This window comes from Mobula birostris, chromosome 18, assembly GCF_030028105.1.
Source record: "Mobula birostris isolate sMobBir1 chromosome 18, sMobBir1.hap1, whole genome shotgun sequence".
NCBI classification, from domain to species: Eukaryota; Metazoa; Chordata; class Chondrichthyes; order Myliobatiformes; family Myliobatidae; genus Mobula; species Mobula birostris.
In genome coordinates, this window is record NC_092387.1 from 62850913 (window position 1) to 62865216 (window position 14304).

General features: G+C 42.4%; 1 protein-coding gene across 1 annotated transcript in view; it reads left to right on the top strand.

Moving 5' to 3' along the window:
• Positions 1-10111, top strand: part of cdhr1a (cadherin-related family member 1a) — a 64762-nt gene extending 54651 nt beyond the window's left edge. The window contains exon 17 of the mRNA XM_072282817.1: positions 9548-10111. Coding sequence (XP_072138918.1) covers positions 9548-10111 — 564 coding nt within the window. The remainder of the gene's footprint in view (positions 1-9547) is intronic.
• Positions 10112-14304: the final 4193 nt, after the last annotated feature.

The window sequence follows — 14304 nt, forward strand, 5'->3', positions numbered from 1 at the left end:
AATCAGCTTTTTGGTCTTGCTGACATTGAGTACGTGGCTGTTGCTGTGACACCACTCAAACTAACTGATGTATCTCACTCCTGTACGCCCTCTCATCACTGTCTGAAATGGTTGTATCATCAGCAAATTTATAGGTGACATTTGAGCTATGCCTAGCCACACAGTCATGGGTGTAGAGAGAGTAGAGCAGTGGGCTAAGCACACATCCCTGTGGTGTGCCAGTGTTGATTGTCAGTGAGGTGAAGATGTTATTTCCAATCTGCTCAGGTTGTGGTCTTCCAGTTAGGGAGTTGAGTATCGGTTGCAGAAAGAGGTACAGGGGACTAGGTTCAGTAGCTTTTTAATCAGGACTGTAGGAATGATGGTGTTAAATGCTAAGATATAATCAATAAAGAGTCTCTTGATATTGGTATTTACATTGCCCAGGTGATCCAAGGCTGCCTGGAGAGCCATTGAGATCAAGTCTGCTGTCGACCTCTTGTGGCGAAAGGCAAATTGCAATGGGTCCAGGTCCCACCTGAGACGGGAGTTGATCCTAATCATGACCAACCTCTCAAAGCACTTCATCACTGTAGATGTGAGTGCTGCTGGAAGATTGGTGTTGAGGCAGCTCAGACTGCTCTTCTTGGGCACTGGTATAATTGTTGCCCTTTAGAAGCAGGTGGGAACTTCCGACTGTGGCAGTGAGAGATTGAAAATGTCTTTATATACTCCCGCCGGTTGGTTAGCACAGGTTTTCTGAACCTTTCCAGGTACCTTATTGGAACCTGCCGCCTTGCGGTGGGTTCATTCTCTTGGAAGACAGCCTGACGTCGGCCTCCAAGATAGAGATCACATCGGATGCTGCAGGGACCCTCCCTTTCAAAGCGAGCATAAAAGGCGTCGCACTCTTCTGGTAGTGAAACATTGTTGGCAGTCATGATGTTGGGTTTTGCTTTGTAGGAAGTAATGGCTTGCAAACCCTGCCAAAGTAGGCACATGTCCGATGTCACCTCTAACTTCTCCTGGAGTTGTTTCTTGGCTCTTGAAGTAGCCCTCTGGAAGTCATATCTAGTTTTCCTATATAGACCTTGATCTCCAGTCTTAAATGCCACAGGTCTAATCCTCATCAGACAATGAACCTCTTGGTTCATCCACGGCTTTTGGTTCAGGAATGTACAGTAAGGTCTAATAAAGTCAGTGACAACTGTGGCACACTTATCCAGGCTTGAAGATCACTCCCTGAACACAGTCCAGTCCACTGATTCAAAGTGCTCTCTAGGTACTCCTGAACCTCCCTGGTCCATACTTTCTTGGTCCTTACTATTGGTGCTGCAGTCTTCAGTCTCTGCCTATACTTTACTTTATACTTTATTGTTGCCAAACAATTGATACTAGAACGTACAATCATCATAGCGATATTTGATTCTGCGCTTCCTGCTCCCCTGGATTACAAATCGATAGTAGATATTAAAAATTTAAATTATAAATCATAAATAGAAAAATAGAAGAATGGGAAGTAAGGTAGTGCAAAAAAACCAAGATGCAGGTCCGGATATTTGGAGGGTATGGCCCAGATCCGGGTCAGGATCCGTTCAGTAGTCTTATCACAGTTGGAAAGAAGCTGTTCCCAAGTCTGGCCGTACGAGTCTTCAAGCTCCTGAGCCTTCTCCCGGAGGGAAGAGGGACGAAAAGTGTGTTGGCTGGGTGGGTCGTGTCCTTGATTGTCCTGGCAGCGCTGCTCCGACAGCGTGCGGTGTAAAGTGAGTCCAAGGACGGAAGATTGGTTTGTGTGATGTGCCGTGCTGTGTTCACGATCTTCTGCAGCTTCTTTCGGTCTTGGACAGGACAACTTCCATACCAGGTTGTGATGCACCCTAGAAGAATGCTTTCTATAGTGCATCTATAAAAATTAGTGAGGGTTTTAGGGGACAAGCCAAATTTCTTTAGTTTTCTCAGGAAGTAAAGGCGCTGGTGGACCTTCTTGGCAGTGAACTCTGCTTGGTTGGACCAAATCAGGTCATTTGCGGCCTGACTTGTACTCAGGGAGAAGTTCAGCCAGGTGATCAGAGTTACCAAAATGTGGGCATGGGATAGCATGGTAGGTATTCTCGAACTTAATGTAACGGTGGTCTAGTGTGTTATTTCCCCTGGTACTACAGGTGATTTGTTGATAGTAATTATTTCATGACTTTTTCAAGCTGGCCTGGTTAAAATACACTAAAATGATGGGGAAGGCATCAGGATGTGTTGTTTTATGCCTGTTGATTACATTGCTCAGTTTGTCTAGAGCCTGCTTGACATTAACTTGAGGTGAACTGTACATCGCTACCAAAATAATCACAGAAATCTCCCGCAGCAAGTAAGATGGCCGGCACCTAATTGCAAGGTGTTCCAGGTCTGGTGAGCAATATTGGGATGCCACCGACACAATAATACACCATGAGGGGTTGATCATGAGGCATACACCTCCACCTTTGCTTTTGAGAGACTCGACCAATCTATCTTGACGATGAATTGTGAACCCGTCTACTTCTAATCGCTGCGTCCGGCACGGAAGGGGTTAACCAAGATTCCGTAAAACAATGACATGTCTGAGTTTCTTGTTGGGACATGAATTCAGTTTGCTAGTTAGATCATTTGTTTCCCAGGCAGTAAACTTCCTACACTTAGTGTTCCCAGTGGAGTCCAGTCCAATTACTGAACGGCCTGAATCCTATTACTTAAGTACTCACAGGGAACACAACAGTAACATTGATCTATTGCTTCCACGATTGTTAATTAACACCTCTGCACATGTTGTGACATGGTGGATTTCAATAATAGGATTTCTTGTGGTCTCTAAGTATAAGACCACCAAACCATAAGATATAGGAGCAGAATTAGGCCATTTGGCCTATCGAGTCTGCTCCTGCTCTGTTATTCCATCATGGCTGCTTTATTCCTCTCAACCCCATTCTCCTGCCTTCTTCTCGTAACATTTGACGCCTTTACTAATCAAGAACCTATCAATCTCACCTTTAAATGTAGCTAATCACTTGGCCCACCCAGCAGCAGGTCTTCCTTAATGGCAAGAAGTGCTTCCACACATTTGGCATCTTTTAAAAATCAAGTGAAAATGTTAGGTAAAAAGATCAAGGGAACTCTATTTTCCTTATTAAACTTATTGACCTTAAAGCTGGAAAATTCGGATCCTTGTGACTTTGAGCCCATTGAGGCACACAAAATTCCAAACCACAACAAGGTTGTGGTCCTCTTGGAGGGGATGATCCATACTGTGTTGATACAAGCCATGGTATTTAGTGAGGGAGATGTATTTACCCAAGAATCTATTACTTGTTCATGAACTGTGGTAATGGATTGGATTTAGAAACAGAAACTGCCCACCAAAACTGCAGCAAGGTGCACTAGGATTTCAAATGTTTCATCACCCCTCTCCCCACCCTCAGCATCACCCTCAATTTACATCCCACTTCCTCCATTGGTAAGTGCAAACGTGAAAGTTCTTGCAGTCTTTGAGGACAGCTTTCAGCTATTTACAGTCAAACTGTTGAAGTTGTATAAGACATTGGTGAAGCCTAATTTGGAGTATTGGGTGCAATTTGGTCACCTACTTACAGGAAAGATGTGTGAGGAGATGTAAAGTCGATCTAACAAGCATAAAGGCAGAAAGCCCCGCTTCAATCTCATTGAGGTAAAAGTCAAATGCCTCAAATATTTAAATTAACATTTAATTGTATGTGCATACGTGTTTTATTGTGCCTTTCACTGTAAACAGAAAATGGACCAAATGTAATTATCAAACTGTTGCTGCTAACTTGATTACTGAATGTGTTTTATGATTCTAATAGTTTACCAGACAGCTCACATCATGAAAGGATTAATAATTGGATGTTATACCATCGCACAAACTGATCTCAGAGAGCAAGTTCGATTGTGCACTTAGATCAGCATCACTGAAATCTAATGTTTTAACATTTGCAGATTAAATCCAGGTTAAACTCTTATATTTTGGGCCTAAGGAACCATCCATGGAGAATATTTAGAATCTGCGTGAGCACAATCAGTCTCATCGTTTCTGTAACTGTACTTGTCTCTGCTCTGATGTTCTGGAAAACTGCAAAATTCTCTCAAGTGCATCCAAGCAGCAAGATCCGAAAAATTGTCAGGAGGCCAGCACAAGCAAATGTGCCTGGTCAGTGACAGTGCAGAACTTCCACTTAACCTCAATACCAAGGACGGGATACAGAAAATATTTCCTTTTGCTCTTCCAACAATTAATGCTGTGGGGGGGTCTGTAAAAGAGTACAGAATGGAAGCGGAGCCTACTGTCTTCATGGACAGAGGAATCACTCAGAAAAGTGGTCTTTTACGAGAGTCAGTGGGAAACTTTGATATTTAATGGGTGGAATTCTGAAACTGGATGATGACATGCTGAGTAACCTGTACTCATAAGCCACTTGAGAGCCCATAAGTAGATCAACAGAATGAAGACCATCATCCTCGACCTCGAGGGATAGCCACGACAAGGGGACTTTTCGAAGCGGCATGGTGGAAATCCAAAAAGACCATAAGATATAAGAGCACAATTCGGCCATTTGTCCCATCGCGTCTGTTCCACCACTTCACCATGGCCGATCCATTTTCCCTCTCAACCCTAATCTTCTGCCTTCTTCCTGTATCCCTTCATGCCCTAGCTAATTAAGAATCTATCAATCTCTGCCTTAAATATACCCAATGACCTGGCCTCCACAGCCGTCTGTGGCAAAGAATTCCACAGATTCACCACCCTCTGGCTTTATAAAGTCTCAATATTACATCCTTTCTTTTATATTCTAGTATCTTGAAATGAATGCTAACATTACATTTGCTTTCCTTACCACACACCAGAGACTCAACCTGCAAATTAACCTTCAGGGAATCCTACATGAGGAATCTCAAGACCTTTGCACCCCACAGTTTTGAATTTTCTCCCCACTGTGTCATGTGGCTGAGTAAGCCACAGCTTTCTCAATCCGTGCCTTGATTTCCCAACGGAAACCTTCTAATCCATTTCATCTTTTGGTCCAAGGCATGTGACTCCCCATACCTTGATCCATTTTGTTTGGCTCTCACACATGTTAAAGAGTGTCATAAAGATTGCTATGTTTAAAGTCCAATGTTTCATGGTGTGAGAATTTGGTCAGCACTAGTTACTAGTTACTAATCCCTTACTGCCCTTGAGAAGATTGTGCTGAGCTGTTTCTTGAGTCATCTGAGTATGTATGGACTATGAAGGAAGAGATTTCCAGGAGCTGTGAATTTGCAATATGTTTCTGAAGTGTGTGACCAGAGGAGAAATTGTAGGGTTTGATATTTCCTCAACGCCAGCAGCCTTTTTCGGTGATTTGCGGTCTGCGGAGTTGAGATGTGCTGTCAAAGCTGCCTTGGAAAGTAACACACAGAAAGTGCTGGAGACACTGAGAAGGTCAGGCAGCACCTATGGAGGGAAATAAACAGTTGATGTTTTGGCCCGAGGCCCTTTACCTGGACTGGAAAGGAAGGGGGAAGGGAGCCAGGATAAGAAGGTGATCATACCTATCACTTCCAAAATTCTTGCTTGGCGCTTATCACCTCCAAGCTTCTCACTTTACCCCCCTCCTCCACCTCCATCTTCTCCCTCACTTGGCTTCACCTATCTCCTGCCAGTTTGTACTCCTTCTCCTCTCCACCTTCTTATTCTGGCTTCTTCCCCCTTCCTTTCCAGTCCTGGTGAAGAATCTTGGCCCAAAACATTAACTGTTTAGTCCTCTCCATAGATGCTGCCTGACCTGCTGAGTTCCTCCAGCATTTTGTGCGTGTTGCTCTGGATTTCCAGCATCTGCGATATCTCTTGTGTTCACGCCTTGGAAAGTAACTGCAGTGAATTTTGTAGATCATAAACGACATGGAAGGTGGAAGGACTGAGTGCTTCATGTAAAATTGGGTTGAGGCTTTAATATTGTCGGATCTGAAATCATCCAGACAGGAGGAAAGAATTCTGAGCTGTGCCTTGTTGAAGTTGGAAAGGTTCTGGGGAATCAGAAGTCTATTCTGCTGACCTGCTTTCAGATCTATGGGATTCATGAGACTGCTTCAGTTACTCCTCAAGATATCAATGGTTGTGGATTTGAAGGTGGCATTGAGAAAAGGAGGTGGTTAGATTCCCTCTTCCAAAAGATAATTTCTGCCTTTTGCTCATGTACGTGAATTGTGCATCGAGCCGCACATGAAAGCGGCGTTGATCTTGCTTCATGTGTGCACAAGCTGCTTCATTATATAAAGAACTGCAAGTGGAAGCAAACATCGGCTAACATCCCTCCATTCTCTGGAACATCGGAGGCTGGGAGGAGATCTGATAGCGGTAGATAAGATTATGAGAGGCATAGACAGAGTATCTTCTTTTTCCCGAGGTTGAAACGTCTAATACCAGTGGGCATGCATTTAAAATGAGGAGGGGTAAATTCAAAGATGTGCGGGGCAAGCTTTTTCACACAGAGAGTGGTAGGTGGCTGGAATACGCCGCCTGGAGTGGTGGTAGAGGCAGATACATTGAAGGCATTTAAGAGACGTTTAGATAGGCGTATGAAGTTGAGGAAAATGGAAGGAAATGGAGTTCTAAGGGATTAGTTCAGTTGGCCATTTGATTCCTAATTTAATTGCTTCAGTACAACATTGTGGGCTGAAGAGCTTGTTACCGTGCTGTACCCTTCTGTGTTCTATTCCACTTCTAACCTCAGGATGAAAGGAAGGTCATCAGTGACATAGTTTAGACACACACATATCTCATGAAAACAAGGGACAATAACAGTAACAGGGTGGGAAGCACCACTTTAAGAGAAAATAATGATATCTGAAGCAAATGGGAAAAAATTTGTGACTGGATTTCAATGGAAGCAGTTATGAGATTATCTAGTTGGGATTAAAGGGAACAAACTACTTTCTAAAGATGAGGAACGGAGACTAGGAACTCTGTGTGTGGTTCATTAAAATGTTATGCATGACCATTGAAAATAATAAGAAAAGGGTAAGGTAGAATGTGAGACTTCAGTACACAGGACAGAGTTGTGTTACATCCTTGGAGTGCTCGGCAACACAGATTAGGAGGGATATGTTGACCTTATTGGGAGTGCAGGATGAATGGCAATCAAGCTCCGGAACTGAAGGGACTGATCAGCAGTAACTTAGAAACATGGAAAACCTACAGCACAATACAGGCCTTTCAGCCCACAATGCTGTGCTGAACATGTCCTTACCTTAGAAATTACCTAGGGTTACCCATAGCCCTCTATTTTTCTGAGCTCCATGTACCTGTCCAGGAGTCTCTTAAAAGACCCTATTGCATCCGCCTCCACCACTGTCACCAGTAGTCCATTCCACACACTCACTACTCTCTGCGTAAAAAAACTTACCCCTGATATCCCCTCTGTACCTACTTCCAAGCTCCTGAAAATTATGCCCTCCTGTGCTAGCCATTTCATCCCTGGGAAAACGCTTCTGACTATCCACATGATCAATGCCTGTCATCAACTGATTCCAGTCAGTGAAGAAATCTCCATTTGATTCCCATCAATCTCAGTTTTATTAAGTCTCCTTGTTGCAACACTCACCGATCACAGCAGCATTCATGACCAGCTCGTGTCTGGGGCAAAGCTCTTTGATCCATGTTTGAAGCAAGTCTGGAGTCAAATGAAAGTGGGGCGTGACAAACTCAGCCTTAGTGAGCAATGTGTCTTGATAGTATTCTTCAAAGCACCTTCCCTTGCTTTGCTGGCAATTAAGAACAGTAATTAGCTGGAATGGATGTGTCCTGCATGTCATGGACAGTGTATATCTGCACCATTTCCTACATTGTTGGGTAGATCATAAGACCATAAGACACAAGAGCAGAATCCAGCCGTTCGGCCCAATGAGTTTGCTCCACCATTCCGTCATGGCTGAGTTATTATCTGCTTCAACCCTATTCTCCTGCCTTCTCCCCGTAAGTGTTGACACCCTTATTAATCAGGGACCCATCAACCTCCACTTTAAATACACCCAGTGACTTGGCCTCCACAGCCACCTGTGAAAATGAAAGGATATCATAGTGTTGCAAATATACTGGAATAGGCTGAATGGAAGCACAAATTGCTCTGGAGCATGTCATCAGCACTACAGCTGGGATGGAGTCAGGATCCATAGATTGTCCTCAGGCATCTCTGGAGATCATGCAGCGTGCATCAACTCAACTGAAAACTGGCTTCTAAGCTGCTGGTTCTTCTTGATTTCAGAACGAAGCCAAGAAGGAATCAAATAGATGCTGTTTGCTGAAAATATTTGCATATGCTTCAACCTCTGATTTACATACTCATCCAGGATTGGCATGCTCATGGATTGTGTTCCTCCCATTTGTTATTGAATTCTTTACCACATTTCAGACAAGAATGTAGCAAGGCAATAGTAAAGTCATCTAAGACATGAGCTGTGGGAATGTTCAGTTGTCTGTAGCTTGCTGCGTCTGCTGTAGGCACACAAGTAGTCTCGTAATGTGGTCACATCAATTCTTGTCGGCTGGAAAATGGTCTATGAAAGTCAAATTTCTAAGTGAATTTATTATCAAGGTACATATATATCACCATATACTACCGTGAGCTTCATTTTCTTGTGGGCATTTTCAGGAAAATAAAGAAGTACAACTGATTTTTAAAAAAACTATAAATAACAAAGACTGACGAATAACCAATATGCAAAACAGAGAAAAGGAAAAATCGGAGAAGAAAATAGCTTTTGAAATTCAAAAGATTACACAATAATAAATATATTAACTGAAGCAACACATAAAAAATGCTGGAGAAACGCAGCAGCTCAGGCAGCATCAATGGGAATGAATAAGCAGTTAATGTTTCTGGCCGAGACCCTTCTTCAGGACTGAGGAAGGAGGGGGAAGACGGCAGAATATAAAGGTGAAGGAGGGGAAGGACAATAGCTGGAGGTGATAGGTGAAGCCAGGTGTGTGGGGAAGGTCAAGGGATGGAGAAGAAAGAATCTGATAGAAGAGGAGAGTGGACCATAGCAGAAAGCGAAGGAGGAGGTGACACAGGGGGAAGTGATAGTCAGATGAGAAGAGGTAAAGGGCTAGAGGGGAGGGCAGGGGAATTTTTTTTTTACCAGAAGGAGAAATCGATATTCATGCCATCAAGTTGGAGGCTACCCAGAAGGAATATAAGGGTTTGATCCTCTGCTCTGAGGGTGGCCTCATCTTGGCACAAGAGGAGGCCACGAACCGACATGTCGGAACGGGAACGGGAATCGGAATTAAGATGTTTAACTGAAAACCTGGCTCATGCTTCCTTTGAAATCAAGACTCACGCTTTACTCTTCGACTGTCAGATTTGGTTGCACAGTTATAGTTGAAGGGAATGACCTATTCCAGGAAACGAGGAACAAATCTGACTTTTGGACACTTAAAGATTGAGCCCAGGATTATCCTGTGAGCACTATTTATGTGTGTTAGAAATGAGGACCCTAGTCCTTTGGACTAAAACACTTGTTTTTTTGTACTCTTTTACAGACTTCTGGCAAGGGGCATTTGGCAGACTTTTTAATGCAATCTAAAGATAATCCTATGAAAGCCCTAGGAGCAATAGCTGGAATTGTTTGCTTTTTTGTGGTTCTGACTGTCATAATTTCCACGGTCATGTTTTGGCGGAACAAGAAGTCCAGTAGAGTGGGTCCTGTGAGGCGTGTCATAAAGCGGCAGCCAGGCTGGAAACTACAGACCCGCAGATCAAGATGGTTCCAGGGTAAGAGGTCCAGGAAAGAAAGGGCCAATTTAATGACTTGTGCATCCAACCAGCACTTGCAAAACACAAGTACGAACAATAACCGCCCGCCGCTTCCACTGGCTTTGCCGAGTGCGCCCTCGCTTCCCCCTCCACCAACCACCCACTCAGCCAGACTCAATAAACCCAAGTGGGACCTACCAACTGTCTCAGGATCCATCAGTTCCAAAACAAACTACAACCCTCAGCAATCAGAAAACAACACCATGAACATCAATGGTGCCCTGGTGTCAGAGCTTAAACAGCGCCTGGAGAGGAAAATGAAAGAAGATGCTTCTAAGCTGTACTTATAAAATGTTTGGATGCGACAATAAGTATTGATATGATTGAAATACTTTGTTGATGCTTTCTTTTTCTGTCAAAGAACTGTGTTTAATAACACTGGACAACAAATTTTTTCGAAAGTGTTGTTTCCTCAGAATTTTCTTTTTGTTTATGATAGACCGCTTGAAGCTGAACTCAAATATAATTTCAGACTAGTTGTATCACGTAGGAATTTGGAGAAGCAAGAAATTAACTTTTATTGAATATAATGCATTTAATTGCATAACAGTGCTGACACTTTGCAATCATTCAACTAAGTTTAAAAAAGTTTTCTTGACGATTTTCATTTGTACTCAGTGTCTGTGGCTTCCCACTTAAGTATCCAACAATAATCAGCCAGCATTGATGGATTCCAGTTGCCCTGATACCATTTCTCCATGACCGTAATGTCCTGGTGAAACCTTTCACTATGCTCGTCACTGACAGCGCCAGGTCTTGCAGGGAAGAAATCTAAATGGGAATGCAGAAAATAAATCTTCAATGACATGTTGCACTTCATGGTTTTGTACACTTGAAGCATGTTGTCAACCAGCCACACATAGTTTAGTGCTCCGTAATTGCCAAGAAAATTTTCAACAACATCCTTGAATGCCTTCCATATGATTTTATCCAGTCCCACTAGAAGTTCTTCGAATTGCCTATCATTGATGGCCTGTTTGATTTGTGGACCAATAAAAAATGCCTTCCTTAATCTTGGCATCAGTTATTCTGACTGGAATTATGAATTGAAATAGCAAATATAGGTGATTCTTGGAAAAAATGATGCATGATAGGAAAACTTAATGATCAGCAGCCCAAAATCCATGAGATACACCCAAAAATATTCAGAAAGCAAAGTCATTGTTGTCCAGTGTAATTGCCTGGTTTTAAACTCACTGCAACTTTTCTTAACTACAATCCATGCAAAATATTACTAACTCACTTTTCACTTAAAAGCATCAATTGCACTAGAATCAGATTCAGAATCAGGTTTATTATCACTGGCATATGTTGTGTAATTTGTTGTTGAAATATACATCATATGCAGTTTGTAGATTAAACAGATAGAGGAACAAACTTGACATATGGGGTCAAGACCACCAGAGAATCCAGAGTGATCAGAAAGCAAAATAGTTTCAGAAGAGGGCAGATGTTACTCACAGTACTATAGGACCACAGTGACATATATAAAATATAAAACACACACAATGCTGGAGGAACTCAGCAGGTCAGGCAGCATCTATGCAAAGGAATAAACAGCAGACGATTTAAGGCCGAGACCCTTCATCACGACTTCATCTTGGCCCCAAACATCGACTGTTTATTCCCCTCCATAGATGGTGCCCGACCTGCTGAGCTCCTCCAGCATTTTCTGTGAGTTGCTCTGGATTTCCAGCGTCTGCAAGATCTTTTGTGTGCATAAAATACAATCTCTCCCTCTCAGCTCTCAAGCACTGATACTTACTTCCAATCTTCCACATGAATTCAGACAATAATTTCAAAGATGAGTTTAGTTAATTGTTTTCTCAAAGGAGGGATCATAAAAGGTAAGAGACACCCCTTGGGTAATTTATGTTTTAATTAAAACAATCCTCGTTTAGTTATAACTATGAAAGGAAAATGGATTACCACACTAAAGAATGATTGAATGCTGCACATTTGTTTATTAAAGGGAATCTTAGTTTTGCTGCAATCACGATTTTTCACATTTTATTCACTGGATTCTGAATTTTAAATCAGAAGCATAACAATTAAGTTATGACCCATCTTCTCGCTGTCTTAAAAGTGATAGAGTCCTTCTTATCCTTTCCTACCACCCCATCAGCCTCCGCATTCAACATATTATTCTCTGCGTCTTCTGCCATTTCCAAAGGGATCCTACTACTAATCATTTCTTTACCTTCCCCTTTCTCCACTTTCCGCAGGGATCACTCCCTCTGCGTTTCCCTTATCCATTCATCCCTCCCCACTAATATCCTTCCTGGCACTTATCCCTGCAAATGGCTTAGCTGTTTCACCTGTCTGTACATCTCCTCGCTCCCCTACATTCAGGGATCCAAACAGTCCTTCCAGGTGAGGCTTCACTTCACCTGCAAATCTGCTGGGATTGTCTGTTGTGTGGTGCCCCAATGTGGCCTCCTCTACATTGGTGAGACCTGTCGTAAAATGGGGGACCGCTTCGTTGTGCATCTCCGCTTCGTCTGCCACAAGTAGGACTTCCTGGTGGTAAAACATTTTAATTTTGATTTCCATTCCTGTTCCTACGTGTTGATCCATGGCCTCCTCTTGTGCCTCCTTCCAGTAAACAAGTTCCATACTCTGAAGTTTTACTTCTTCTCATTTGACTATTACTTCCGCATGTGTCCCCTCCTCCTTCCCTTTCTCCTATGGTCCTCTCTCCTCTCCTATCAGATTCCTTTTTCTCTAGCTCTTGATCTTTCCCAACCACCCAGCTTCACCTATCACACTCTAGCCATCCTCCTTCCCCTTCTCCCACCTTTTCATTCTGCTGTGTTCCTCCTTCCTTCTCAGTCCTGAAGAAGGATCTCAACCTGAAACGTCGATTGTATTCTTTTTGATAGATGCTGCCAGACCTGCTGAGTTTCTCCAGCATTTTGTGTGTGTTGCTCTGTATAACAAAATTAGTAGCAGTCTCTGGAAATCAACCACAAATCCAATGCTAAATTTGGATCATTTCAATCCTGATTTTTGACTCAGTGATGCTATGATTTTGTTGCTTTTTATTTTGGATTTCATTTTTCTGAATATAAATGCATAATATCAAACTGGGTTTCAAACAAAATAGAATGACTTGTTTCTTTCAAATCAATTTCTGTTGTCTCAATCTGCTTAACAGTGATGAAGTAATTTTGAGGTGTTGCCATCGTAACATTGGAAACCCAGATGATATGTCTGATTAGCAAGATTAATCTAATGACTGTCAGTGCAATGAAAGGTTTTTATGTGCATGTTTTTCAATATACATATTCATTCTGAGGAAATGGAATATTGTTCATGTCATGATTCTTTATAATGTGTTACTTGTCAGAACAGATCTCTAGGAATGATCACCGGTAGGACAATGTTTTTGCATTGAGACATTGACAGAAATGTTTTATGTGTTGATATGAAATTCCTTCTGCTTCAATTATGGCATTTTAAAAGAATAGTGTGATAATTAAAATAGTGAAGAAAGAATTCGTATAAACAGATGTTCAGATTCAGATTTATTTATCACAAGTGCATCGAACCATACAGTGAAATGTGCCATTTGCATTAACCACCAACACACATACTTGACAGAACAACACAGGATACAACAAAATGGAACAAAACAAGGTCAAAAAGTCCCCTTTCCTCTCTCCCACCCTCCCACCTTATTCCCAAACTTAACACAGATAACAGAGCATGGTGTTCTCAACCAAACTTATATTTGAATCTGTTTGCTGTGGGTTAAACATATTCAGTGATCCTGCCAAGCTTTACTGAAGCACTGCCCAAAGAAAAGTCGGTGGGAGGATACAGGAAATGATCTTCATTTCTTTATCCTGGAGCAGAACAAGTAGAGTGGAAAGGGAAGAGAAGAAAATGAGTGAAGAGGTTGCTATTTCATTAGTATCCACCATTGTAGGGAGGTGGTGAAACAATAGATATTGAGGTATTCTGTGGCCAGGGATAGGATGAGCGCTTTGCAAATCCTTTTTGATGGTGGGTGTACACTTCATTTCTACCTAGTGCACTTCAAGGATGCTTTGCTGGGAGATATAGAGTACTCAATGAACATCCATTGTCCCTCTAGCTGAAATCCTTTCAGTTCACAAAACAGCACTGGGATATTCAGTTAAAAGTTGCTGGTGAACGCAGCAGACCAGGCAGCATCTCTAGGAAGAGGTACAGTCGACGTTTCAGGCCGAGACCCTTGGGTGCTTGGATGCTGCCTGGCCTGCTGCGTTCACCAGCAACTTTTATGTGTGTTGCTTGAAATTCCAGCATCTGCAGATTTCCTCGTGTCTGGGATATTCAGTTGTAAGTTTAGTATAGTTCTTGTAAAGGGTTCAGGGCATTAAAAGGCTTTGGAGTTCTAATGTTTCTCTGTCTTTTTTTTCCTGTTTCGTGGATGTCTGCGAAGAGTAAGGATTTCAGGTTGTAATATGTATACATTTTCTGATACTAAACTGAAGCA